The following is a 26568-nucleotide window of genomic DNA, read 5'->3' on the forward strand; positions in this document are numbered from 1 at the left end:
CGGTGTATAAAAGCTGTGGACAATTTGATGTTACTGATACAATTATCAAAATCAATACAAAAGCTTTTGAGAAAACAGTTTGTTTATGGGCTATTTTCTTTGGAATTTACTGGATGGCTGATGGGAATGTGATTTGATGGATGTTTTTTTGTAATAAGATGAGTTTACATATGTAACTGAAATATATTATGTAGTTTTCCGAACAAAAAGTGATAGTCGACCTGAAAGAGAAATCAGGGTGATTGTTACAGCCTCACACCGCCGTCCGGCGCGTCCTGGCACCGGCCCGTCCGATTGGCCGAGGGGTAGAACGTCTCGCCGCAGTGTTCGCACTGAGCGCGCCCGGAGCGGCCCGCCTTCCCTCCCTCGTGGCTGGGCGGAGACCACGCCCGAGAAGCCCCCGTGGCGAGATTTATTTCCATCTCTATCTCGAGGGGCTGCTGCTGATGATATGAGTGGATGGGATAGAGGTCAAATGGGAAGGACTCTATTGCCGCTTTTCCACCGCCAGTACCAACTCGACTCGACTCGACTCGCCTCGACTCAACTCGGTTTGGTTGCGTTTCCATCTAAAAAAGTACCTCTTCAATGTGGGCGGGTCGTAGAAAAGAACCTCTCCACCATGGGCGGGTCGTCATTAGGTTTTAATCACGGGAGACGCGATTCCCGGGAAATCTGAATCTGATCAAGACTATTTCCTGATTCCCGGGAAAGGTTATGATGGGAAATAAAATAAAATAAAATAAAAAGTGCAATGACTGCGCGTCTATTGTTGTCATACGTACGGTAACGTTGATAGAGGCGAAACTCGAGCCCTAGGAAAGGAACGACACTGAAACGAAACAGCGAAACGCCGGTCCGTGGACTCCAGCCACGCCGGACACACACAACCACGCCCGACACACATAACGACGCGCAGCCTAACTCTAGCCCCGGGAAAGGAGCGACACACACGGCGAAACGCTGATCAGTGTCCCCCTCGGGAGCGGGTTCGTGGACTCCAACCACGCCGGACACAACTTAACTTTGAGTGATTATTCCCATTGACAGCCGCTGGCCAATCAGTTACCAGCAGCCTGTTTACGTCACACAAAAGTACCTACTCCGCTGGCATGGAACCTCGACGGAGGTAGTACTAAAAAAAAGTACCCGGTACTAGGTACCAGGTACTTTTTTTGCCAATGGAAACGCAAATAAGGCGTGTCGAGTCGAGTCGAGTAGGTACTGGCGGTGGAAAAGCGGCATATGTAATGTGAATACTAAGAGTAGGCAGGAGGTAATGAGTCCATTTGTATCTTTATTCCTGGTAGGGATAATGCTAAGTGTACAGTCAAGTTATTTTATTGTCAAATGCACCACTTTACAGGCAAAGCCGTCATAGATGGCAATGGAATTGTTGTGTCCAGTGTAATGTAAAATAAAATGGAGAACATGTTTTATTAAATTCTTCAATACATCATATATTGAGGGAAATATTCTGCGATAGGGTCAGAGCGATTGCCCACAGGCCCCTCCCACCTGTGGGCACCAGCACGCCTTGCTGTCAAACTATCATACAGGCATGTAGCCCTATTCTAGTAGAACCCCCAAATGCAGTTATTAACCCCAAAAAATCATAATATCACCATTTTAAAATAACCACTGAAGGACTTTAATGGATTTCTGGGTATCAAACGCCTATAGCTGTCCATAGCTGTCCATCACAGGTGAACAGGTAGCTGTCCATCACAGGTGAACAGGTAGCTGTCCATCACAGGTGAACAGGTAGCCGTCCATCACAGGTGAACAGGTAGCCGTCCATCACAGGTGAACAGGTAGCCGTCCATCACAGGTGAACAGGTAGCCGTCCATCACAGGTGAACAGGTAGCCGTCCATCACAGGTGAACAGGTAGCCGTCCATCACAGGTGAACAGGTAGCCGTCCATCACAGGTGAACAGGTAGCCGTCCATCACAGGTGAACAGGTAGCCGTCCATCACAGGTGAACAGGTAGCCGTCCATCACAGGTGAACAGGTCTTTTCTAAACGTCGCCCATGTCACGGATGGTTTATATGTTGGTCGTATTTTTCAGAAGAGGAAGAAATGTGAGTGATTGCTCTGTTGTGTTGTTACCGTTACTGTAGAATGGACCAATTCAACAGATCAAGTAAGGTACAGGTCTGTGATGGCTGAGACGGCCGCGGTCTAGATACTGTTGAAGAGTCAACCAGTTACATGAATCTAAGTACCTAGACTTTTGATAACTGAGTTATGAAAAATCGTATCAAATAAAGGGTTAGATCAGGAGTGTGCATCTGTGTGTTATTTATTAATAAAATATCTGATATTGTATACTCATTGTTGATTGTGTGGATGTGTAAATTAAAGGGAGTGCTTCTGATCACAATTGTAATAGTTTTAAACATGTTTCGTGCTGTCATTTTAATGAGATTGTCATGAGATTGATCATATTGCTGTATGCACTTTTTAGACGATCCCTAAGCATCCACAGGAAAAGAAAAGCCCTCGAAAGTAAAACTTTGTTGAATGCAACAAAGTTGTTCTCCTTTTAATGGACTGGGCGACTGATGTAGAAGTTCAACTCGAACTCGTAAGAATGACATTATTACTGTGATTAGAGTTTAGAGTAGAGTTTAGTTTAGTGGGATTAATAATGTAAGATGTCTATGTTTTAATTCGTACTTGTAAGAACTACATTTGAACTCGTAAGAATCATCCGTGCAGACGATTCTTTAAGTGCGACATCAGCTCAAGAACCCGACCACCTTCATCCTCCTCCTCCTCCTCCTCCTCCTCCTCACAGGTAAGACGTGTTGTTCTGCTCATCATGGTACTGATCCAATGATCAATGATCTAATGATCAATGATCTGTTCAGACGTGCTCAACACAGTCGAAGCTCCAGGCTGCTCACCGTGCAGCTGAAGTAACGGTCCGCTCCGTCTCGCTCTGTGGAGGCCAGACTTCCTCTTCCTCAACCCCATGTTCGAGGCCACCTCGTTCTGTGTGTGTGTGTGTGTGTGTGTGTGTGTGTGTGTGTGTGTGTGTGTGTGTGTGTGTGTGCGCGCGCGCGCGGTCAAATTAGTGTGTTTCGACATTCGCCTTTTTCCGCTTTGAAAAACCCAATAGCACCTTTAAAGCAGGACCGATTCCTTACAGACTAGTCCTGTTGTAAATACTGGACATTTGGTGATAGCAGCACAGACTATTTCGATGATATTACAAATAGACTGCTTTGAATGTCGAGCTGTGAAGCGCTTTTCCTGCCGGTGTTTTGGGATCGTCTAAAACATAGCTGTCAAAGTCAAGGCCCGCGGGCCTAATCCGACCCGCAGTGTAATTTAATTTGGGCCCTCCAGACAATATCTAATGTCTATCAGAACTGGCCCGCCGGTATATCGCATTTCAGCGTTAACGCGTTGACGCGCGCCTTGGCGCGTAAAACCTGGCGCGTCAACTATTCCGCCCGCGGACCCTTTTATAATGCAATGTCCCGAATTAATGTAATGTAATTGGCCCGCGACTTTGCCCAAGATTTCAATTTTGGCCCACTGTATATTTGAGTTTGACACCCCTGGTCTAAAAGGTGCATGCAGAAATATGACTGCAATCTCATTTAAATGACAGGACGAAATATATGATATGAGGAGGGAGAAAGGGGGAGGAGCCGGTCCGCTTGGAGGGAAAATAAACACGTTGTTAAATTTAAAGGAACATAAGTATAAGAAGGGTTACGTTTAGGGTAAGGGAAATATTCGTGGTTAGAAGAAGAGTGAGGGGGATGCTAAGGTTTTAAACCTTCCTTATAAGGAAGGGAGAGGTTAAGGGTTAGGGCTAGGGGAGGGAGAGGTTAAGGGTTAGGGCTAGGGGAGGGAGAGGTTAAGGGTTAGGGCTAGGGGAGGGAGAGGTTAAGGGTTAGGGCTAGGGGAGGGAGAGGTTAAGGGTTAGGGCTAGTGGAGGGAGAGGTTAAGGGTTAGGGCTAGGGGAGGGAGAGGTTAAGGGTTAGGGCTAGGGGAGGGAGAGGTTAAGGGTTAGGGCTAGGGGAGGGAGAGGTTAAGGGTTAGGGCTAGTGGAGGGAGAGGTTAAGGGTTAGGGCTAGGGGAGGGAGAGGTTAAGGGTTAGGGCTAGGGGAGGGAGAGGTTAAGGGTTAGGGCTAGGGGAGGGAGAGGTTAAGGGTTAGGGCTAGGGGAGGGAGAGGTTAAGGGTTAGGGCTAGGGGAGGGAGAGGTTAAGGGTTAGGGCTAGGGGAGGGAGAGGTTAAGGGTTAGGGCTAGGGGAAGGGATAGAGCCAAGTGACACCGCCTGTTACATTAACTAGAACCTATGATGTACCAGGTGTGTATCTTACTGATACACACCTGGTACATATACTAGAATATATTATACACCAGGTGTGTGTATCTTACTGATACACACCTGGTACATATTCTAGATGATGTTGCAGTATCACTTCTTTCAGGAGTTGTGAGTGGATAACAATAAGACGGCTTCAAGATAAAACTAGACAGGATCTACAGAGAGGGAGACAGAGAGAGAGAGAGGGAGGGGAGACAGAGAGAGAGAGAGGGAATACAGAGAGTGAGAGGGAGGGAGGGGAGAGAGAGAGAGAGAGAGAGGGAGGGGAGACAGAGAGAGAGAGGGAGGGGAGACAGAGAGAGAGAGAGAGGGAGGGAGGGGAGAGAGAGGGGAGACAGAGAGAGAGAGGGAGGGAGGGAGGGAGGGGAGACAGAGATAGAGAGGGAGGGGAGACAGAGAGAGAGAGAGGGAGGGAGACAGAGAGAGAGAGGGGAGACAGAGAGAGAGAGGGGGGGGAGACAGAGAGAGAGGGAGGGGAGAGAGAGAGAGAGAGAGGGAGGGGAGACAGAGAGAGAGGGAGGGCAGAGAGAGAGAAAGGGAGGGGAGACAGAGAGAGAGGGAGGGAGGGAGACAGAGAGAGAGAGAGGGAGGGAGACAGAGAGAGAGAGGGGAGACAGAGAGAGAGAGGGAGGGGAGACAGAGAGAGAGGGAGGGCAGAGAGAGAGAGAGGGAGGGGCGACAGAGAGAGAGAGGGAGGGAGACAGAGAGAGAGAGAGAGGGGAGACAGAGAGAGAGAGAGGGAGGGAGACAGAGAGAGAGAGAGGGAGGGGAGACAGAGAGAGAGAGAGGGAGGGAGACAGAGAGAGAGAGCGGACTCCCAGCCCCGCTCTGGACCGGACTCCCAGCTGCATCACGTTTTGAACTACACACTTTTCCCATCTAGTTTCGACTGGGTTTTTGGATTTTCGGCGCTGTTAAAGTAGCATTAATAATCAACAATCAACATCTGTACTTCACACACAAGCAATAGAAAGGAAAGCAAACCACATCACATCAGACCTCAGCCATCCCCTGCAGAAGTCTTTCCAGTTGCTACCATCAGGCCGCCGCTACAAAGTCCCCTCCTTCAGGAAAAACATTTACAGAAATGAATTTATTCCCACTGCCATCAAAATACTAAACAAACAATAACAACAGAACATAATAACCACCCCCCCCCTCCTCCACTTTAGGTGGCCATTGTACTATGTAATATTTATTGATCGCACATTATAGTATTGATTGATTGCACCAGTCACTTTACCACTATTGCAAGAATGCTGTTTCTTTGTGTCAGTTTGTCTGTGGTCTTTGTGTCCTTGTTGATGTGTGTTGAGCCACGCCGAAGATAATTTTCTGTCATGTCAGATAATAAAGTTTTTCTGATTCAGATTCTTTCTCAATAAACCAGACACCAGATAAGATAAGGGGGGATCCTTGTAGCTAAAGTTCTCCGTAGAGGCTGCCTCAATGAGCTAGCAGGGGGAGAAAGGGAAGGAGAGGAAGAAGAGACTTAGACTTAAATCTAAGTCTCTAAGAAACTCGGTGGATTCTGGGGTATGGAGGTTCCTGTTTTTTCGGAGGCCTTTTGGTACATTTTTTGCTGACGCAGCAGCTCAGCAGTTCAACAATTTAACAGCTCGATATTTTCTACATGATGGCAGCACTAGATGCGGAAGTCCTGCTCATATATGGTAGTGTCGCTGAAAGTCTGTGTTTTTTTCCATGAGCAGATGTGCATGATTGTTCCTGTTTTCTTCGGAGGCCGTCGGTATACTTAGCGTTGAAACAGCAGATCAGCAGTTACAACATTTCAGCAGTTCGATGTTTTTCACGTATGGCAGCAGTATTCCCGAGGATGTCCTGCCCATATATGGTATTGCCGCTGGAAGTCCAGTCTTTTTTATGAACAGATGGCCATGATGGTTCCGCTTTTCTTTGAGGTAGACAGTACACTTATTGTTGAAACAGCAGATCACCAATACAACATTTTAGATACATCAGATCAGTAGTTACAACAGAGTTCATTTATTGTCCTGATTAAAAGCGGACGTCCTGCCCTTGATTGGGCAGCGGGAGGCTTAGGGCTAGGTGCGTCGACGTGTGGCCCACGGGCACACAACAAGACACAGGCAGGGCGCCACCAGGGACAGGGCCCCCAGGGCCCCCAGGGCCAGCCAGGAGCAGGGGTCCGAGAAGTCCCCCTCGGGGTCCGACATGCGGTGGTGCAGCATGCTGTCGGCCACATGCAGCTGACCCGCCGCACGCCGCCGCCCACCGCGTCCGGCGCGTCCTGGCACCGGCCCGTCCGATTGGCCGAGGGGTAGAACGTCTCGCCGCAGTGTTCGCACTGAGCGCGCCCGGAGCGGCCCGCCTTCCCTCCCTCGTGGCTGGGCGGAGACCACGCCCGAGAAGCCCCCATGGCGAGATTTATTTCCATCTCTATCTCGAGGGGCTGCTGCTGATGATATGAGTGGATGGGATAGAGGTCAAATGGGAAGGACTCTATGTAATGTGAATACTAAGAGTAGGCAGGAGGTAATGAGTCCATTTGTATCTTTATTCCTGGTAGGGATAATGGTAAGTGTACAGTCAAGTCAAGTTATTTTATTGTCAAATGCACCACTTTACAGGCAAAGCCGTCATAGATGGCAATGGAATTGTTGTGTACAGTGTAATGTAAAATAAAATGGAGAACATGTTTTATTCAATTCTTCAATACATCATATATTGAGGGAAATATTCAGCGATAGGGTCAGAGCGATTGCCCACAGGACCCTCCCACCTGTGGGCACCAGCACGCCTTGCTGTCAAACTATCATACAGGCATGTAGCCCTATTCTAGTAGAACCCCCAAATGCAGTTATTAACCCCCAAAAATCATAATATCACCATTTTAAAATAACCACTGAAGGACTTTAATGGATTTCTGGGTATCAAACGCCTATAGCTGTCCATAGCTGTCCATCACAGGTGAACAGGAAGCTGTCCATCACAGGTGAACAGGTAGCTGTCCATCACAGGTGAACAGGTAGCTGTCCATCACAGGTGAACAGGTAGCTGTCCATCACAGGTGAACAGGTAGCCGTCCATCACAGGTGAACAGGTCTTTTCTAAACGTCGCCCATGTCACGGATGGTTTATATTTTGGTCGTATTTTTCCGAAGAGGAAGAAATGTGAGTGATTGCTCTGTTGTGTTGTTACCGTTACTGTAGAATGGACCAATTCAACAGATCAAGTAAGGTACAGGTCTGTGATGGCTGAGACGGCCGCGGTCTAGATACTGTTGAAGAGTCAACCAGTTACATGAATCTAAGTACCTAGACTTTTGATAACTGGGTTATGAAAAATCGTATCAAATAAAGGGTTCGATCAGGAGTGTGCATTTGTGTGTTATTTATTAATAAAATATCTGATATTGTATACTCATTGTTGATTGTGTGGATGTGTAAATTAAAGGGAGTGCTTCTGATCACAATTGTAATAGTTTTAAACATGTTTCGTGCTGTCATTTTAATGAGATTGTCATGAGATTGATCATATTGCTGTATGCACTTTTTAGACGATCCCTAAGCATCCACAGGAAAAGAAAAGCCCTCGAAAGTAAAACTTTGTTGAATGCAACAAAGTTGTTCTCCTTTTAATGGACTGGGCGACTGACGGCAGAAGTTCAACTCGAACTCGTAAGAATGACATTATTACTGTGATTAGAGTTTAGAGTAGAGTTTAGTTTAGTGGGATTAATAATGTAAGATGTCTATGTTTTAATTCGTACTTGTAAGAACTACATTTGAACTCGTAAGAATCATCCGTGCAGACGATTCTTTAAGTGCGACATCAGCTCAAGAACCCGACCACCTTCATCCTCCTCCTCCTCCTCCTCCTCACAGGTAAGACGTGTTGTTCTGCTCATCATGGTACTGATCTAATGATCAATGATCTAATGATCAATGATCTGTTCAGACGTGCTCAACACAGTCGAAGCTCCAGGCTGCTCACCGTGCAGCTGAAGTAACGGTCCGCTCCGTCTCGCTCTGTGGAGGCCAGACTTCCTCTTCCTCAATCCCCATTTACGTTTGTGTGTGTGTGTGTGTGTGTGTGTGTGTGTGTGTGTGTGTGTGTGTGTGTGTGTGTGTGTGTGTGTGTGTGTGTGTGTGTGTGTGTGTGTGTGTGTGTGTGTGTGTGTGTGTGTGTGTGTGTGTGCGCGCGCGTGCACAATAGCGCCTTTAAAGCAGGACCGATTCCTTACAGATTAATCTTGTTGTAAATAGGCCTACTGGACATTTGGTGATAGCATCACACTCTTAGTTCGCTCAGCGTCACAAACTAGTTCGATGATATTACAAATAGACGGCTTTGAATGTCGAAGCGCGAAGCTGTGAAGCGCTTTTCCTGCCGGTGTTTAGGGATCGTCTAAGGTGCATGCAGAAATATGTAACGCTGCAATCTAATTTAAATGACGGGACGAAATATCTATAATACCACTTTATTGTAATCAGAAGCACTCGCAGATTTTCACATCCGAACAATGGATTGCCATCAAACCCTTTTATATAGTATGTCATAAATGGGCGTTTCTAGGTTTTTGAAACATCCGGGGCTCAGCCCAGAGGAAAAAGGATTTAAAAAATGTTGTATGCTCTATTGCGCATGCAAATTTTTTCATCATGCTTTACCTAAATAAACTAAATACACAGTTTATTGTAGCTTTAAATAACTACCTGACTGCTGTGCTGCTTATCCCCAGACATCTAAAGTTCCATTCAAGTTATTTCAGAGTAAAATGAATACAAGTGAGACAGATCTTACATTTTATATATATATATATATATATATATATATATATATATATATATATGGATCTGACTGGGGATATGATAAGGTAACTTACTTGAGGTGGTAAACAGTCTGGTTATGTTTTTAAACCGTTTATTCTCTTTGTAGAAGGACTAGGCTACTTTATTTTGAGATGGAATCCCCATGTTTCTTTCTAGTGTAAAGCACACGGGACGTCCAACAAATAACTAACTACAATTAGTGACTAGAATAATTTCATCACTTCTAGACTGAATTGAATTAATGCATTCCATGGTTACCAGTAAATATACCAATAAATACCAATGTTAAAAATACACATTTTCACAAACTTCCCTTTGCCCAAACACAAAAGTGCCTCATTCACAAACACACCAACAGTCAACATTCAGCAAAAGTGAACTATTTAATGACTGTTTAATGAGTTACACAGTCATGTATTCTTTACATGTTTTTCTTGATTCATTTCTTATTAGTATAGTTGGTTTTCAAAACGTTTACAGACATTTGAATTACTGACATATAATAAAGAGAGTGAAATCTAGAGCTTGTGCTCACTACTAACCTGTTGTGAATACTGAGTCCGACTGCTTAAGTGTACTGACTCACCTGTTGCTCTGTTGTCGTGCGGTAAACGAGGGGCGTTCAAGGACGGTCGGAAAGTTTATTTTTTTATTTTTTTACCAACAAATTATATTCTGGGCTAATTAAATAATATACGGGGCTTTAGCCCCGAATAAAACAGCCTAGTGACGCCACTGGTCATTTATGGTGTGAATATGTTGCTGATGGTCGCCTGTATTTTCAATAGCTCCTTCGATTGGTATAGATTGGCCTTAAAACACGTTTATATTCTCCCAGCGTACTTTCACACATATTCAACACACCATAAAATATAGACGCTCATTGTTGATTGTGTTGATGTGCAAATTAAAGGCAGTGCTTCTGATCACAATACAAATATTTGTCAGACGCATTCCCAGGAAAATAAACTTATTTTCAGGTCAATATGGAATTCTAAATTAGTATTCCACGAGTATTGCCTATGAAATTCTATGTAAGAAAATAATAAAGATTAATGATACTATCTCATATCGATAAATAAAGGAACAAGTCAGGAGAAACAAATTATTTTGTAGCCTGTGTATTTGATCCAAACATCTCCTCAGCAATCAGTAATCTCATCTCAACCTAAGATATTTTTTAGAAAAACAATATTTTGCCTTTGTGTAGTCTCCGGTGACTTGTGACTACAGGTCTCCGGTCTACTATGGATGAGGAGAGAGAGGAGGGGGGTCCTACCTCTAAGACCACTCGGTCTGGGGAACATGGCCGCCAGAGCAAAGCTAAGAGGTAAGAAGAGGATCTCTCACTGTCTGTGACTGTTGTCCATCTCAGAGCTCAGCAGTGATACATCATGACACCATCATTAGTCTGAGTAAAAGCTGGTGTGTGTGTGTGTGTGTGTGTGTGTGTGTGTGTGTGTGTGTGTGTGTGTGTGTGTGTGTGTGTGTGTGTGTGTGTGTGTGTGTGTGTGTGTGTTGTGTTGAAGCCCAGAGCAGCAGGAGAGAGCAGACTCCCCTGGACCCAGCTGTGTCTCCATGAGGAGTGACAGCTCTATGCGTATACCTGTTATGTTTAAAGATGGACGCCCCTCCAGAGAGGAGAGGTAGGAGTTTCAAACAGACGATGAAAACAGACCATTTGGTTGTTTTCAGACTCTACTGATCAGATGCAACAAGGCAGGAGAAAATAAATAGTTGTGGACCTTCAAACTCTGTTGATTCAGTGTTGTCTCTCTAGAGTTCACATCCAATAATCAGAGCAGTGTTTATAGTGATGTTCACCTGCTCTTTGTGTGTGTGCGTGTGCGTGTGTGTGTATGTGTGTGTGTGTGTGTGTGTGTGTGTGTGTGTGTGTGTGTGTGTGTGTGTTGTGTTGAAGCCAAGGGCAGCAGAAGAGAGCAGACTCCCCTGGACCCAGCTGTGTCTCCATGAAGAGTGACTGGTCTATGGATCTTCCTGCTACCTTTAAAGATGGAAATCTGTCTATTGAGCAAAAGTAAGGATCAGTCAGATTATGAAATACATCAGTACATCCAAGAGTCCTGAATCACAGATTGGTGTTGTTGTGTATCTCGAAGGGAGCAGCAGGAGAGAGCAGAGTAGCCTGAGTACTACTGGAGTTGACATCTTTCAGCAAGAGGACCCTGCTCGTACCTCCAGCTCACTCACTTTCTGTCACTCAGTCTCTTTGGATAAAAGACAAAAAAAAAGTTCTAAATTAGTATTCCACGTGTATTTCCTATGAAATTCTATGTAAGAAAATTATAAAAGTCATTGATTGATACTATATCATATCTTTAAATACAGACACAAGTCAGGAGAATCAAATGATTCTGTAGCCTGTACATTAGTGTATCAACACAACTCCTACGTCAAACTTTATTGATTTCTCCATTTCCAAACTATCATGAACCAATCACAGCGTGTGAAATCATGCAGGTTATGTTCAAGTGTGTGTGTGTGTGTGTGTGTGTGTGTGTGTGTGTGTGTGTGTGTGTGTGTGTGTGTGTGTGTGTGTGTGTGTGTGTGTGTGTGTGTGTGTGTGTGTGTTGTGAAGCCCAGGGCAGCAGGAGAGAGCAGACTCCCCTGGACCCAGCTGTGTCTCCATGAAGAGTGACCGCTCTATGAATCGTCCTCCTGACCTTAAAGATGGACGCCCCTCCAGAGAGGAGAGGTAGGAGTTTCAAACAGACAATGAAACAGACCACTTTTATCTGACCCATATCTGAGTTCATCAGAACTGTTTCTCCCCCGGCTTGTCATCAGAATATGGATCAGTTGTTCTTCAGCCTGAGCACTACTGGAGTCTTTCAGCAAGAGGACCCTGCTCCTCGTACCTCCAGCTCACTCACTTTCTGTCACAAGTCTCTTTGGATAAAAGACAAAATACGACCCCCACTTTTTAAAGAGTCGTTTCTGGAAAAATATTTTTTTAAGATCAAATCACTTTTTATAAAGAAAATCATTTTATTTGAAAATCCTAATAATTAAAACAGTTTGTTTTCCCCAAACCTTGCTCGCACACCGCAACAAAGAAAAGAGCAAACAAAGAGACTTTCTCTCAAAGTACGGTAACTGTTAGGGCCCAGCTCCTACGGGGAAAGGGAAGCAGCATGGAACCACAAGGAGTCTGTCAAATGAAAGGCATTCATCACCAGGAAGACGGAATGTAGATCGACTTTTAAAAGTCTAGACCCCGAACACAAGACAACCACACTTTGTCAGACGCAATTCCAGGAAATAAACCTTGTCTTATATTCAGGTCAATACGGTAGTTCTAAATTAGCATTCCAAGTTTAATTTCAATGCAATTCTATGTAAAAGAAGAATAAAGGTATAGATGAATTGATTCATATATAAATAAAGGAACAAGGTCAGGATAAACAAATTATTTTGGAGCCTGTACATCAACAGTCAGTAATCTCATCTCAACCAATTTGACATATTGTTATTCTGCAATAAAAAACAGGACTTTGTGTGTGTGTGTGTGTGTGTGTGTGTGTGTGTGTGTGTGTGTGTGTGTGTGTGTGTGTGTGTGTGTGTTTGTTCTCCACAGACACCAGAGGAGGTCAAAGGTTCCCAGTGGTCCGTCTGTACAGCAGCAGCACACAGAGTTGAAGGTGTGTAAATGTACAACACTGAGTTCAGTCATGAATGACATGTGAACAACATCTCTCCTGGAGCTAACAGTCTGGAGCTAACAGTCTGGAGCTAACAGTCTCCAGGCTTCCCTCTTCAGACCAGCAGGACGTGAATCCAGGACAGACGCTTCTGATGTCCTCAGTTAGTTCACAGTAAAGTTCTCATTGATGTTTGTTCTGTTCCAGCGGATCAAGGAGAACGCACACGCTTTTCTAGACAAGGAGGTGGAGAAGCTCTGGAGGGTTCTCTACCCAGATTACCCACAATGCTCAGAGAGCCAAAGGGAGGAGGAGGAGGAGGAGGATGATGGGGAAGAGGAGCAGAGGAGGCGCGCCAGAGAGGGAGTGGAAGACATCACACTGCTCTGCATGAAGCAGTTGAAGCAGGAGGAGCTGGCCGACTTACTGAGGAGCAGTAAGATACTCTTATTTTGAAAACAGATTTTGATTTATGATCATTATTTTTAAACAGGGCACTAAGAGTAAAAAAAAAGAAAAAACCTAATTTGATTAAAAAAAATTCTTCTTTTGTTTTCTAATGTAGAAAGTGTTGCTGCTGAATGCCAACGTAAAATCCATTGTCATTTGAAGGAGAAGAGCCAGTGTGTGTTTGAGGGAATCGCTAAAGCAGGAGAGTCAAGACCTCTGAATGAGATCTACACAGAGCTCTACATCACAGAGAGAGGCAGTGGAGAGGTCAACAAGGAACATGAGGTTAGACTGATTCAAACAGCTTCCAGGAAGCCAGCCAGGGAGGAAACACCAATCAGATGTGAAGACATCTTTAAACCCTTACCTGGAAAAGATCAACCAATCAGGACAATGATGACAACTGGAGTGGCTGGCATAGGTAAAACCATCTTAACACACAAGTTCACTCTGGACTGGGCTGAAGGCAAAACCAACCACGACATACATTTCATATTTCCCTTCACTTTCAGAGAGCTGAATTTACTGAAAGATAAAAAGTTTAACTTGGTGGAACTTCTTCAACACTTCTTTATTGGAACCAAAGAAGCAGGAATCTGCAGATACGACCGGTTCCAAGTTGTCTTCATCTTGGATGGTCTGGATGAGTGTCGACTTCCTCTGGACTTCCAGAACAACCCGATCTGTACTGATGTCACAGAGTCCAACTCTGTGGACGTGCTGCTGACAAACCTCATCAGGGGTGACCTTCTTCCCTCCGCTCGCATCTGGATAACCACACGCCCTGCAGCAGCCAATCAGATCCCTGCTAAGTGTGTTGACATGGTGACAGAGGTGAGAGGGTTCACCAACCAACAGAAGGAGGAGTACTTCAGGAAGAGATTCAGAGACGAGAAGCTGGCCAGCAGGATCATATCCCACGTCAAGACATCACGAAGCCTCTACATCATGTGTCACATACCAGTCTTCTGTTGGATCACGGCTACAGTTCTGGAGGACTTCTTCAAAACAACCCATGGAGAGGAAGAGATGCCCAAGACCATGACTCAGATGTACAGCCACTTCCTGAGGGTTCAGTCCATACAGGGGGACATGAAGTATCATCAAAGAGCTGAAACAGATCCACACTGGAGTTCAGAGAGCAGGGCGATCATTGTTTCTCTGGGAAAACTGGCTTTTAACCAGCTGGAGAAAGGCAACCTGATCTTCTACGAGGCAGACCTGGCAGAGTGTGGCATCGATATCAGATCAGCCTCAGAGTACACAGGAGTGTTCACCCAGATCTTTAAAGAGGAGTGTGGGCTGTACCAGGACAAGGTGTTCTGCTTCGTCCATCTGAGCATCCAGGAGTTTCTGGCTGCCCTTTATGTCTTTAAGACCTTCATCGACACTGGTGTCAATCTGCTCTCAGAAGAACAACCAACCTCCAGGTGGTCTACTCTTAAAATAAAGAAATCAGATCGCTTCTATGAGAAGGCTGTGGACAAGGCCTTACAGAGTGAGAACGGACACCTGGACTTGTTCCTCCGCTTCCTCCTGGGCCTCTCTCTGGAGACCAATCAGAGTCTCCTACAAGGTCTGCTGAGACAGACAAGAGGTAGCTCACAGACCAATCAGAAATCAGTGTCTTACATCAAGGAGAAGATAAGTGGAGATCTCTCTCCAGAGAGAAGCATCAATCTGTTCCACTGCCTAAATGAGCTGAACGACCGTTCTCTACTGGAGGAGATCCAACAGTACCTGACATCAGGAAGTCTCTCTGGAGAATCTCTCTCTCCTGCTCAGTGGTCAGCTCTGGTCTTCATCTTACTGTCATCAGAAGAGGAGCTGGATGTGTTTGACCTGATGAAATACTCTGCTTCAGAGGAGGGTCTTCTGAGGCTGCTGCCAGTGGTCAAAGCCTCCAAAACATCTCTGTAGGTTCACCAATAACCTGTATTACAATAGACAACACAATACACACAGTGCTACAATATAAAAGTTATATCAACATACAAAACATCTCTGTAGTTTAACTTATAACATGTTTTACAAAATATATAACACTAGAATATAAGTTGTAATAATATACAAACCATCTCTGTAGGTTCATTAATAACATGTACTACAATACACAACACAAGTTAAAGGTTACAATAATATACAAAATATTTCTGTATGTGTTCTAAGACCTTGTATTACAACACATGCAACACAATAATACTAGAATAATATAAACATCTACAATACATGTCTGTTGGTCCAGGCATAACAAATATAATCACTTATAACAAATATAAGTATACAGAGACATAGTTAAATGGTATAAAGATTTTTTTTATTTTTATAAATGTAAAAAGTGATATCAGTTCTAAAGAGTAACATGTACCTGTCTCTTTATTTTGTGTGAAGGCTGAATGGCTGTCATCTGTCAGAGAGATCCTGTGAAGCTCTGGCCTCAGTTCTCAGCTCCAACTCCTCTAGTCTGAGAGAGCTGGACCTGAGTACCAATGATCTGCAGGATTCAGGAGTGAAGCTGCTCTCTGCTGGACTGGGGAGTCCACACTGTACACTGGAAACTCTCAGGTCAGTTTACTTAAAGTGCATAATAACATTTTACTATCAGCAGACATTCAGCTGATTCTTAAATAGTGTAGTAGTTGTCACAAGCCTAGACGTAATAATTGTATGCATGCCACCTAAAATACTTGCATTGTGAATCTGAATTAATGACATAATTAACACTGAATTCTGAGTTTTTATGGAATAATAATCTGCTCTTTTTTTCTGAATTACTGTGTTCATTATCTCAGAATTCTGAGATAAGATTTCATGGCAAGAATAAATGTGCTGTTTTTGTGATTTAACAAGTTTTAATATGTTTTATAGGATCTTATAGTAATCCATGCCATTGTATCACTGTTACTGAAATAAGTCCCCAATTCAGAGAGAAAAGGGGTAAAATTCTATGATTTTGCCATTCTCCCCAAAACACGCTGTGAACGTTCCACTCTGCTGAACGCAGGTGGCGTTCTTTACGTGACGTCAGACCTTTACCGAGGAAGTCTGACGTCACGACTGAGGGGCACCCCCTCCTCTGTGAAGCTCCGTCTGAGCAGCTGTTAAGGGGAAGTAGAGCGAGTGGACCCAAATGCTCACACAGAGTGAGGCTGACAGACAGTAAATCAAAGGGTCTTTACTGAGGGACACAAATATGTAAAGGAGGGACTTGGGGCTTGAAGGCTGGAGGGTAGTCAGACAGGGGAGGGGTCGGTGACAGGAGGGTAGTCAGACAGGGGAGGGGTCGGTGACAGGAGGTTAGTCAGACAGGGGAGGGGTCGGTGACAGGAGGGTAGTCAGACAGGGGAGGGGTCGGTGACACTGTACAGGGAGGAGATTGTTAGGGCGAGCGACGGAGCACAAGGACTCAACAATGTAGACACTAGGAGGGGCCAGGGACGAGGTACTGACTGTTAGTGTGAAAGAACGATCTAGCGATGATTGTATACATTTAAAATGTCTTAAATTACATATTAAACTAGGTTAGTTGTGTGAATATTTTTAATAGACAGTAGTTTAACTGTCTGTTAAAAATGTTCTGAAGAGTAACATGTTCCTGTCTGTTTGTGTGAGTGTAGAGCCCTAAAGTAGAATAACAGACTCTTCTTAAAAAGTTTCTTTGAAGACACGTTTTCCAGTTGTTTCATCATTCATAAAACATTATAGATGTATAATTGATGTATAATTAAAACAACTGCATATTGTTTAAAGGCTGACTGGCTGCCATCTGTCAGAGAGATGCTGTGAAGCTCTGGCCTCAGTTCTCAGCTCCAACTCCTCTAGTCTGAGAGAGCTGGACCTGAGTACCAATGATCTGCAGGATTCAGGAGTGGAGCTGCTCTCTGCTGGACTGGGGAGTCCACACTGTACACTGGACACTCTCAGGTCAGTTTCACATAATGTGCAAACTGTACATTACATATGCCATCTACCAATGACTGTAACAAGAAAGTGATAGTTTATAATTAGTAAAGTAGAATAACAGAACCAGCATGAAAGGGTTCTCTGAAGACACATTTTATGCACAGATAACATTTATCAGACACATTTTAACTTTGGATTCACATTCCAAAAGTTTAAGCAAGTTAAACTTTTATTATTTAATAATTTCATAAAAAACAATAAATTATGTTTGATTTATATCTGTTACCTTTTTTTTTTCACTTTATTGTGTGTGAAGGCTGACTGGCTGCCATCTGTCAGAGAGATGCTGTGAAGCTCTGGCCTCAGTTCTCAGCTCCAACTCCTCTAGTCTGAGAGAGCTGGACCTGAGTACCAATGAACTGCAGGATTCAGGAGTGAAGCTGCTCTCTGCTGGACTGGGGAGTCCACACTGTACACTGGAAACTCTCAGGTCAGTTTACTTAAAGTGTATAATAACATTTTACTATCAGCAGACATTCAGCTGATTCTTAAATAGTGTAGTAGTTGTCACAAGCCTAGACGTAATCATTGTATGTATGCCACCTAACATACTTGGAAATTCACTTGAGAAAATGAATTCTGTTCTTGTTTTTCTGAATTAGTGACATAATTAACTCTGAATTCTGAGTTTTTATGGAACAATAATCCGCTCTTTTTTTCTGATGTTTCTGTGTTCATTATCTCAGAATTCTGAGACAAGATTTCATGGCAAAAATAAATGTGCTGTTTTTGTGTTTAACAAGTTTTAATATGTTTCATATGATCTTCAATATAGTAATCCATGCCATTGTATTACTGTTACTGAAATAAGTCCCCAATTTAGAGAGAAAAGGGCTAAAATCCTATGTTTTTGCCATTCTCCCCAAAACACGCCGTGAACGTTCCACTCTGCTGAACGCAGGTGGCGTTCTTTACGTGACGTCAGACCTTTACTGAGGAAGTCTGACGTCACGACCGAGGGGCACCCCCCTCCTCTGTGAAGCTCCGTCTGAGCAGCTGTTAAGGGGAAGTAGAGCGAGTGGACCCAAATGCTCACACAGAGTGAGGCTGACAGACAGTAAATCAAAGGGTCTTTACTGAGGGACACAAATATGTAAAGGAGGGACTTGGGGCTTGAAGGCTGGAGGGTAGTCAGACAGGGGAGGGGTCGGTGACAGGAGGGTAGTCAGACAGGGGAGGGGTCGGTGACAGGAGGGTAGTCAGACAGGGGAGGGGTCGGTGACAGGAGGGTAGTCAGACAGGGGAGGGGTCGGTGACAGGAGGGTAGTCAGACAGGGGAGGGGTCGGTGACACTGTACAGGGAGGAGATTGTTAGGGCGAGCGACGGAGCCCAAGGACTCAACAATGTAGACACTAGGAGGGACCAGGGACGAGGTACTGACTGTTAGTGTGAAACAACGATCTAGCGATGATTGTATGAATTAAAATGTCTTCAATTACATATTAAACTAGGGTTAGTTGAATATGTGAATATTTTTAATAGACAGTAGTTGAACTGTCATACTGTTAAAAATGTTCTGAAGAGTAACATGTTCCTGTCTGTTTGTGTGAGTGTAGAGCCCTAAAGTAGAATAACAGACTCTTCTTAAAAAGTTTCTTTGAAGACACGTTTTCCAGTTGTTTCATCATTCATAAAACATTATAGATGTATAATTGATGTATAATTAAAACAACTGCATATTGTTTAAAGGCTGACTGGCTGCCATCTGTCAGAGAGATGCTGTGAAGCTCTGGCCTCAGTTCTCAGCTCCAACTCCTCTAGTCTGAGAGAGCTGGACCTGAGTACCAATGATCTGCAGGATTCAGGAGTGAAGCTGCTCTCTGCTGGACTGGGGAGTCCACACTGTACACTGCAAACTCTCAGGTCAGTTTTAGTCAATGTGCAAAAACAATTAAACTAATTGTTGTATGAAATGTATTAATAATTACAATGTCATTTTTACATAATGTGCAAACAGTTACGCCACAATGTTCCATATCAGAAGACATTTGACCGATTTCAAGTCGCCATTTTTGTTGATATAATGAGACTTATGTTATATTATTCAGTCATTCAGTCTGTAAATGATTGTTGAAGTTAAAGTTCTTCGTTACATTTTTGGATTTTTGGGGAATTATTTTGAACGTTCTGACCATAGACTGAATTAGGGATGTCACGAGAACCGATACTTCGGTACCAAGTCGATACCAAAATTCAAAAAACGTGACGGTACTCGTTTTTCGTAGTACCGTAGGTACCGTAGGTACCGAGGACGCAATTCCTCTGGACGTCACGTGGGCAGCATATACACCTACACGGGAACATGGAAGACGGCAGCTGCAGCGAGTGCGACGGCTCCGCCTCGACTCGTCGATAAAAAGAATAACAAGAGTCGCGTCTGGAGGTACTCTGCGTTTGGAACGCTGCGCCGCGCGACTGTTTCAGACGGGACCCGTTTCAATGTTGCGCTTCTAAACACGCATGGTACGACTGCGTTCGGCATCACTTACTTGATGTTGTTTTGATTGAAGATCGGCAGGTTGTAGTGGGTGCGGCAGTGAATGTGTGCGTGCGTGTGCGCGTGTGCGTGTGTGTTGCGAGCGTATGCAATTTCAAAGTAAACAAACCAACTCAAAGCCGATGCATGCATCCAAAATTATTCGTTCAAAACCAAATAAACAAATCAAAAACAGCGTTGCTTATTCGCTTCAAATACTTTTTCTTTTCAAAACTTGGTTAATTAATACGGCGCAGTACCGAGCAGTTGAAAACAATGTTGGCGTCTCCTGTGGCTGCCTTGCGCACCTAGGTTATATTACTTAATATTAGGTTGGAAGTTATGTTTTAAACCCCGCCATGCATGCAAGTGTAAACGCCAGCCGCATAGCTGCATGACTGCCTGCTTTCAGCGCGTATTATTATTATTTTTAATTATTATTACTTGAACGCTACATGCCACTGTTCTTTTTTTGTAATGTTAATAGTGGTTTATTTTTATTCATTACTTGAAGGCTACATGCCAGTGCCACTGTTTTTTGGAATGTTTAAATGTTTTTAATAAATAAAGTAGATGGGATTTATTGTTTTGTTTTTGACCGTGGTATCGAATTGGGTATCGAGAATTGTGGAATTTCACTGGTATTGGTATCGACTACTAAATTTCTGGTATCGTGACATCCCTAGTTTAAGTACATGGGATTTATTGTTTTATTTTTGTTTTTTGCCGTGGTATCGAAATGGTATCGAGAATCGTGGATTTTCACTGGTATTGGTACCGACTTCTAAATATTTGGTATCGTGACATCCCTAGACTGAATAGGTGTTCACTCTCGCCAATACATTTACACTGGTCTGTTCCCTGTTATCAAGACATTTTTACACAATGGTTCAGCATGTGTTGAACGTGTGTGTGTGTGTGTGTGTGTGTGTGTGTGTGTGTGTGTGTGTGTGTGTGTGTGTGTGTGTGTGTGTGTGTGTGTGTGTGTGTGTGTGTGTGCGTGCGTGCGTGCGTGCGTGCGTAGGTTGTCTGGCTGCCTGGTCACACAGGAAGGCTGTGCTTCTCTGGCCTCAGCTCTGAGCTCCAACCCCTCCCATCTGAGAGAGCTGGACCTGAGCTACAATCACCCAGGAGACTCAGGAGCTGCGCTGCTCTCTGCTGGACTGGAGGATCCACACTGGAGACTGGACACTCTCAGGTATGGAGAGGACAGCTCACCACTCAGGGACAATGTCTCCTACAAGGATCAGTGGAACATGTTATTGTTATATTACTAGATAATGTGCTCTCATTTAGAAACAACAGTTATGTTAATATTTCATTTTTTGAAGACAACATGCTGCTTTCTCTTTGTTAACATGTGAATAATGTTTCCCTGTCTAAAGACAACATGCTGCTCTCTCTTTGTTAACATGTGAATAATGTTTCCCTGTCTAAAGACAACATGCTGCTCTCTCTTTGTTAACATGTGAATAATGTTTCCCTGTCTAAAGACAACATGCTGCTCTCTCTTTGTCTCCCCAGTGTGGAGCACGGTGGAGAGCGGAGGATGAAACCAGCTCTAAAGAAGTGTAAGTGTCTGTTTAGTTTGATTAATCTCAACACACACTAACTATAGAGATGGAAAGTCCATCCACACAGCAGGAGGTGACGTTCAGTCAAATCATCCTGGGAATGAAGATGATGGTGGACATCACCTTCATCAAACTGTTGATGTATAATAATTATATTCTACAATAATCTATATTTCGTTCTCGTTTGATATTTGCTTCCTAGTGAATGTTACGCAGCATTAAGAAATATTAACCGTGAGCGGCCAGCCGTACGAGGGCTGAAACGTGTGCGAGTTTGACCCCCGTGTGCAGGGTTCTAATTTAACTGTTTTGATTACCAGCCAATTGGGCTGGTAACTTTCTAAAGTTACCAGCCAATCAGAATTTCCACTAGCCAAATTTTTTGTTGATATTTGTTGTTGATATTCTCAATCTCATCCCCTGCCTCCTTCCCCTTCTCGCCCCCAGACGTCTGTCCAACCAACCACCGCCGCGTTTAGTTTAACGCGGTGGTTCTCAAACTTTTTCGGTCACCCCCAACTTTGGACAAGGGAGGATTTTCAAGCCCCACCTGCCCCCATCGCCCCAACACAATGCTAATGAAATACGCCAAGCTTAACATTTCCAAACTTATTGAAGTAACATCAAGTTACATCATGTTGTATCTAAATTCTAACTAAATAACATCAAATAACAGCAAGTTCAACAATAGAGAAAATAAAAGTGCAGCTGAAAGAAAAAAGAGCGAGACTTCTCCGGTGCTGGATCTGATGCCTATTCAGGAGCGGAGGAGTCAACTAAAACCGTCCACAGTGGATGATGTGCTTTTTTGCACGGCAATCTAAAGCACCACGCCAAACACCACTAGTGTAATTCCCCGGCGTTCCATCTTATGTGTCTGATTTTCCTTCGGGTGCGGGTCGGGCGTTGGTATCAATTTATAGCGGGTCTGGTCGGGTGCGGAATGTAATTTGCGCTACTGTCGGAACACGGGTCGGATGTGGTTTTAAGTTTTGCGGGTAAGGACGGGTGCGGGTTTGCAAATAAGAGGCGTGCAGGACTCTGCTCTGCTCATCTCTCTCCACTCCGCTCTGCCTCTGGCTCACACACACTCTGCCCCGGCCCCGCTCTTCCACCACTCGCCTCACTTTTTTAAATCCCCTTCAGCGCGAAACATGCATTTGCAACATCTTGCTCCGACTGTTTTTGACGGACTCATTTTAAAATGTTTAGCTACCCTGGCCTACACCCAAATTTAGGATTGAGTTGCAATCGGCAAGGCAGGTTAACGAGCACAGCGACGCGGCGCCCCCGATATAGAACGACCAGTTGTAGCGCGGCGACGGCACCTATTTTATTGCATGAACAAATATTGATATATATCTTATATCGACATTCTGCTTGAAAATAGGAGATATGACTTTTGGCCCATATCGCCCAGCCCTACTGTCAAGCTTTCGCTCCTACCATAAGAAACATGGAGTTTTCAGTGACACTTCCTCCCGTTTGTCGCGCCCCACCTGCACGTCTCTATTCCCCACCAGTGGGGCGCGCCCCACACAACATCACGTAGCATCACGACAGTGCTCATGGGAAATGTAGTCAGTACTGCCCAGGGAGCGAGAACAGTACGACAATTCACCATGACGTCACAATTCGTTCTTCCGGGTGGCAAAAGCCGAAGCGTTCTCCGATGGCACCACTAGTAAACAAACCCTTCCATGTCATTTGACCAGGGCCACGTTTCCCGATAACGATGGATCCACGCTCGTACGATCCATCGTACGATGGATCTCACGCAGCATCGTTAACTTTAGGGGAGCGTTTCCCGAAACTCATCTTAACATGAACGCGCGTGCTCTGCTCTTACGACGTCGTAGGATTGTAGCTGTCTACTGACACGGTGCTGAAATGGGCTCCGTATGAGGGGGAGACGCAGGAATGTTGTTGGATTAAACTATATTTTGTGGCAGCAAAAAAATATCTCCCCATCAAGGCCAACAGCAGGGTAGCCTACGAAAAGAATAGACTAATATGAATGCTACAAATATTAAAACACAATTGATTTGGTCTAGGCCGACATATGCTATATTAGTCCTAATCCCGAACGCACCGTGCGTACATTGTTTCACGGCATTTTCTCCCCTGAAATAATTCCATATTTCAAAAATAAAAAAATAGCATGTGTCTGTGTGACAACTAGGCCTATAGCATTTATTTAAATGTGCTGATTTCTGAAACATGCTTTGCGCCGCAAAGCGGGAAGACTTTCTCTGATTCCTGCATTCCGTTTCATTCATTCATTCAGTGATTGACGCGCCACGCACTCTCTAGAAACTATGGTGTCAACATTAAAAATGCAACGTTCCATTCATTCATTATCATTCAAACGCAGAGGCATTGACACGGCTATTGCTGTTGCTGGTCTAGATCGATTCCTGCCCATATTGTTGGGCAGGGGTATGATGATGCGGGCAATGTAAGCGGGAATGGCACGCATCGCAGCACAGTTTCCCCAGCAGTCTACGTTCACTGCAGAAACCACGCTCTCAACTTGGTGATTGTGCACTCCACTAAGGTCAGGGAGTTCGTAACTGTCTAGACACGGTCCAAATTATAGTGAACTTCATCACAGCCTCACCGACGCACCTACAGTGCTTTATGGCAAACAATCGCAACAAAAAACGCCTGCAGAAATTCTCCGACACCCGCTGGTCTCAGCATGATTCATGTACAGTATGTCTTCTGTCGTTGATCAATATGAGGACATTTTAACCACGATTGTTGAATTAAAATCAGAGGGAGACAGCAAGTGCCGCTCGCAAGCGACCTCCCACACGAGCAACGGAATCATTTGATTTTATTATATGCCTTGTGATAGGGTTGCCTTGTGACGTGGCGTTTCATCGGTACATTTATTTTTGGAATTTTAAATTGCTGCAATAAATTATATTTGTGTTGACTTCTAACATGTCTCTGTCTTTGCTGTTTAAATCTAACAGTAGTCTACGAGTAATATATATGCGGGAACCACTGTTTTTGGGGTATTGCGAAATAGCGCCAGCTGGACATTCAGTGGTATTGGATGTGTTTTAATAAAACACATCCAATACACGGAATGTCCAGCTGGTGACTCCACTGAGGCTATAGTAACGATGCATCCTAGTGCTTAACGAGTACCCCTGTAGGCGTCGTTAGCTACGAGGGTTTTAACGACGTCGTTACGTAACAATGCTTTCGGGAAACGGTCCGAAAATTCTGGGATGATCGTACGACGGTGTTAACGACGTCGTTAGGCTAAGGATGCTTTCGGGAAACGGGGCCCAGAGCTCAGGGAGTCTGCAAAAGGCAACAATCACTTCTCCTCCATGCCATGGTTCACTCTGACAGCTGATTGGTCAATGGGCAGCAGCTCATTTGCATGAAGGCTACAGACACCAGAAACAGCACATTGTGAAGGGACTGAAACAGAGGGGAATAGCGCTAGGAGAGATTTTGTTTCCCAGAAGCTATTTCCAGCAAACAGCTTCAAAAACATGTTTTCCTGAACTCATATGCTATGTTTACTTGTTGAGAAAACACCATAATATGTCCTCTTTAAGACCTCGTTCCTATGAGTTGCTTGGATGTGCGACCGCGGGGGTGTGTGTGTGTGTGTGTGTGTGTGTGTGTGTGTGCAGTGCTTTGTGGTCATCAGTTATTATTTTCTCTCATATGGAGAGAAAATCAACAACCCTCCTGTCAACAACCCTGATCGCCCCCCCCCCCCCCCCCCGTCAACAATCCCAATCGCCCCCCCCCCCCCCCGTCAACAACCCTGTGACCACCCCCCCACCGTCCCCCCCATCCCGATCGCGTGGGGGGGGGGGGGGGGGGCGCTCGGGCGGAGTCTCTCCTAGGGCACAATTCAGTGTAGAACCGGCCCTGGTAACGGTGTCTTGTTCTCCCCTCAGATGCCTGTGAACTCACACTGGACCCAAACACAGCCCAGAGAGAACTCTCTCTGTCTGAGGACAACAGAAAGGGGACGCGGGATAAAGAGCTGCAGCCGTATCCTGATCACCCAGAGAGGTTTGACTACTGGCTCCAGGTGTTGGGAAGAGAGGGTCTGACTGGTCGCTGTTACTGGGAGGTAGAGAGGGAAGGAGGTGTTATAATAGGAGTGACATACAGAGGAATCACAAGGAGAGGAGATGGTGATGACAGCAAGATTGGAGGGAACAACAAGTCCTGGTGTCTTTGTTGTCATGATGACCGTTACGTTGCCAAGCACAACAATATAGAAACAGCCACCCGTCTCCCCCCCGCTGGCTCTAACAGAGTAGGAGTGTATCTGGACCGGCCTGCTGGCACTCTGTCCTTCTACAGAGTGTCCCCAGGTGGAGGAGGGTCCTCAGACACACTGACACACATCCACACCTTCAGGACCTCCTTCACCCAGGAGGACCTCCTCCCTGGGTTTGGGTTTATGATTTCTGGTATCTCAGTCTCTCTGAGTCAGTTGTATTGACACACACACACACACACACACACACACACACACACACACACACACACACACACACACACACACTTTTTTTTTAACTCAATAACTTTTTTTTATGCAATAGGGAATTCAATATCCTCAATATTATATCTTTGGCTTCCTCTACAGTTAGAAAGATGAATGGTTCAGATGAGGAGAGTTTGATGATGAAAGCTATTTTAAAAAGGTGTGTTTTCAGTGATGCTCAATAAATCGCTCAGTTATCAGTAATTATTACATTTCTATCTTTAGTGATCGCTCTATTGGTAAATTCTGTATATTTGTATCAAACACTTTATTATTCTCGTACAAACACAGTCAAGTTGCTTTATATTATGTTGATTTGATTCATGATGATTATTTAAACAGTCCTTAACTTAAACAAGCAGGGTCATGGATCGGATGGATAGTGTATTAAATGTACTGAGGTTATGAATCTGGATAGATAGTGTATTAAATGTACTGAGGTTATGAATCTGGATAGATAGTGTATTAAATGTGTTTTTTTAAAGAGTAATTTATTGTTCAAGCTACAAAAACAAATAATCATGTTTAAATGAATGATGTTTGTATGTAGTTTTTTAAACAGAAATAAAATAAAGTTGGTGCTATAACCGAGTATGGCCACTAGATGGTAGTGTTTCTAATTTATTCTAATTGTATGAATTCTGGATTGTGAACACTTTTGAAATGGAAACTAACGATTGTTAACCTATTAGGTATTGATCAAGACCGGAAGAAAATAAATGAAACAATTAAAATTCTA

The 26568-nt window shown here is 44.3% G+C and overlaps 3 protein-coding genes across 3 annotated transcripts in view; all 3 read left to right on the plus strand.

The window, feature by feature from the left end:
* Positions 1-10609: 10609 nt before the first annotated feature.
* LOC311350726 (uncharacterized protein) overlaps positions 10610-26568 on the plus strand; it is a 78583-nt gene continuing 62624 nt past the window's right edge. Inside the window, exons 1-2 of the mRNA XM_084470796.1 lie at positions 10610-10818; positions 11094-11210. Coding sequence (XP_084326922.1) covers positions 10751-10818; positions 11094-11210 — 185 coding nt within the window. The 5' untranslated portion in view covers positions 10610-10750. The remainder of the gene's footprint in view (positions 10819-11093; positions 11211-26568) is intronic.
* On the plus strand, positions 13145-15204 carry LOC311350692 (protein NLRC3-like; the record flags this gene model as incomplete). Its single annotated transcript, XM_084470760.1, has 2 exons — positions 13145-13270; positions 13400-15204. The coding sequence occupies exons 1-2, from the start codon at positions 13225-13227 to the stop codon at positions 15202-15204; spliced, it is 1851 nt and encodes a 616-aa protein (XP_084326886.1). The 5' UTR covers positions 13145-13224.
* Positions 15956-26432, plus strand: LOC311350076 (stonustoxin subunit beta-like; the record flags this gene model as incomplete). Its single annotated transcript, XM_084470113.1, has 5 exons — positions 15956-15978; positions 17035-17208; positions 20749-20922; positions 21249-21295; positions 25231-26432. 5 exons carry the CDS (start codon positions 15956-15958, stop codon positions 25785-25787), a joined length of 975 nt encoding a protein of 324 aa, XP_084326239.1. The 3' UTR covers positions 25788-26432.

Source organism: Micromesistius poutassou (assembly GCF_964030765.1).
Source record: "Micromesistius poutassou genome assembly, chromosome: 7".
Taxonomy (NCBI): domain Eukaryota; kingdom Metazoa; phylum Chordata; class Actinopteri; order Gadiformes; family Gadidae; genus Micromesistius; species Micromesistius poutassou.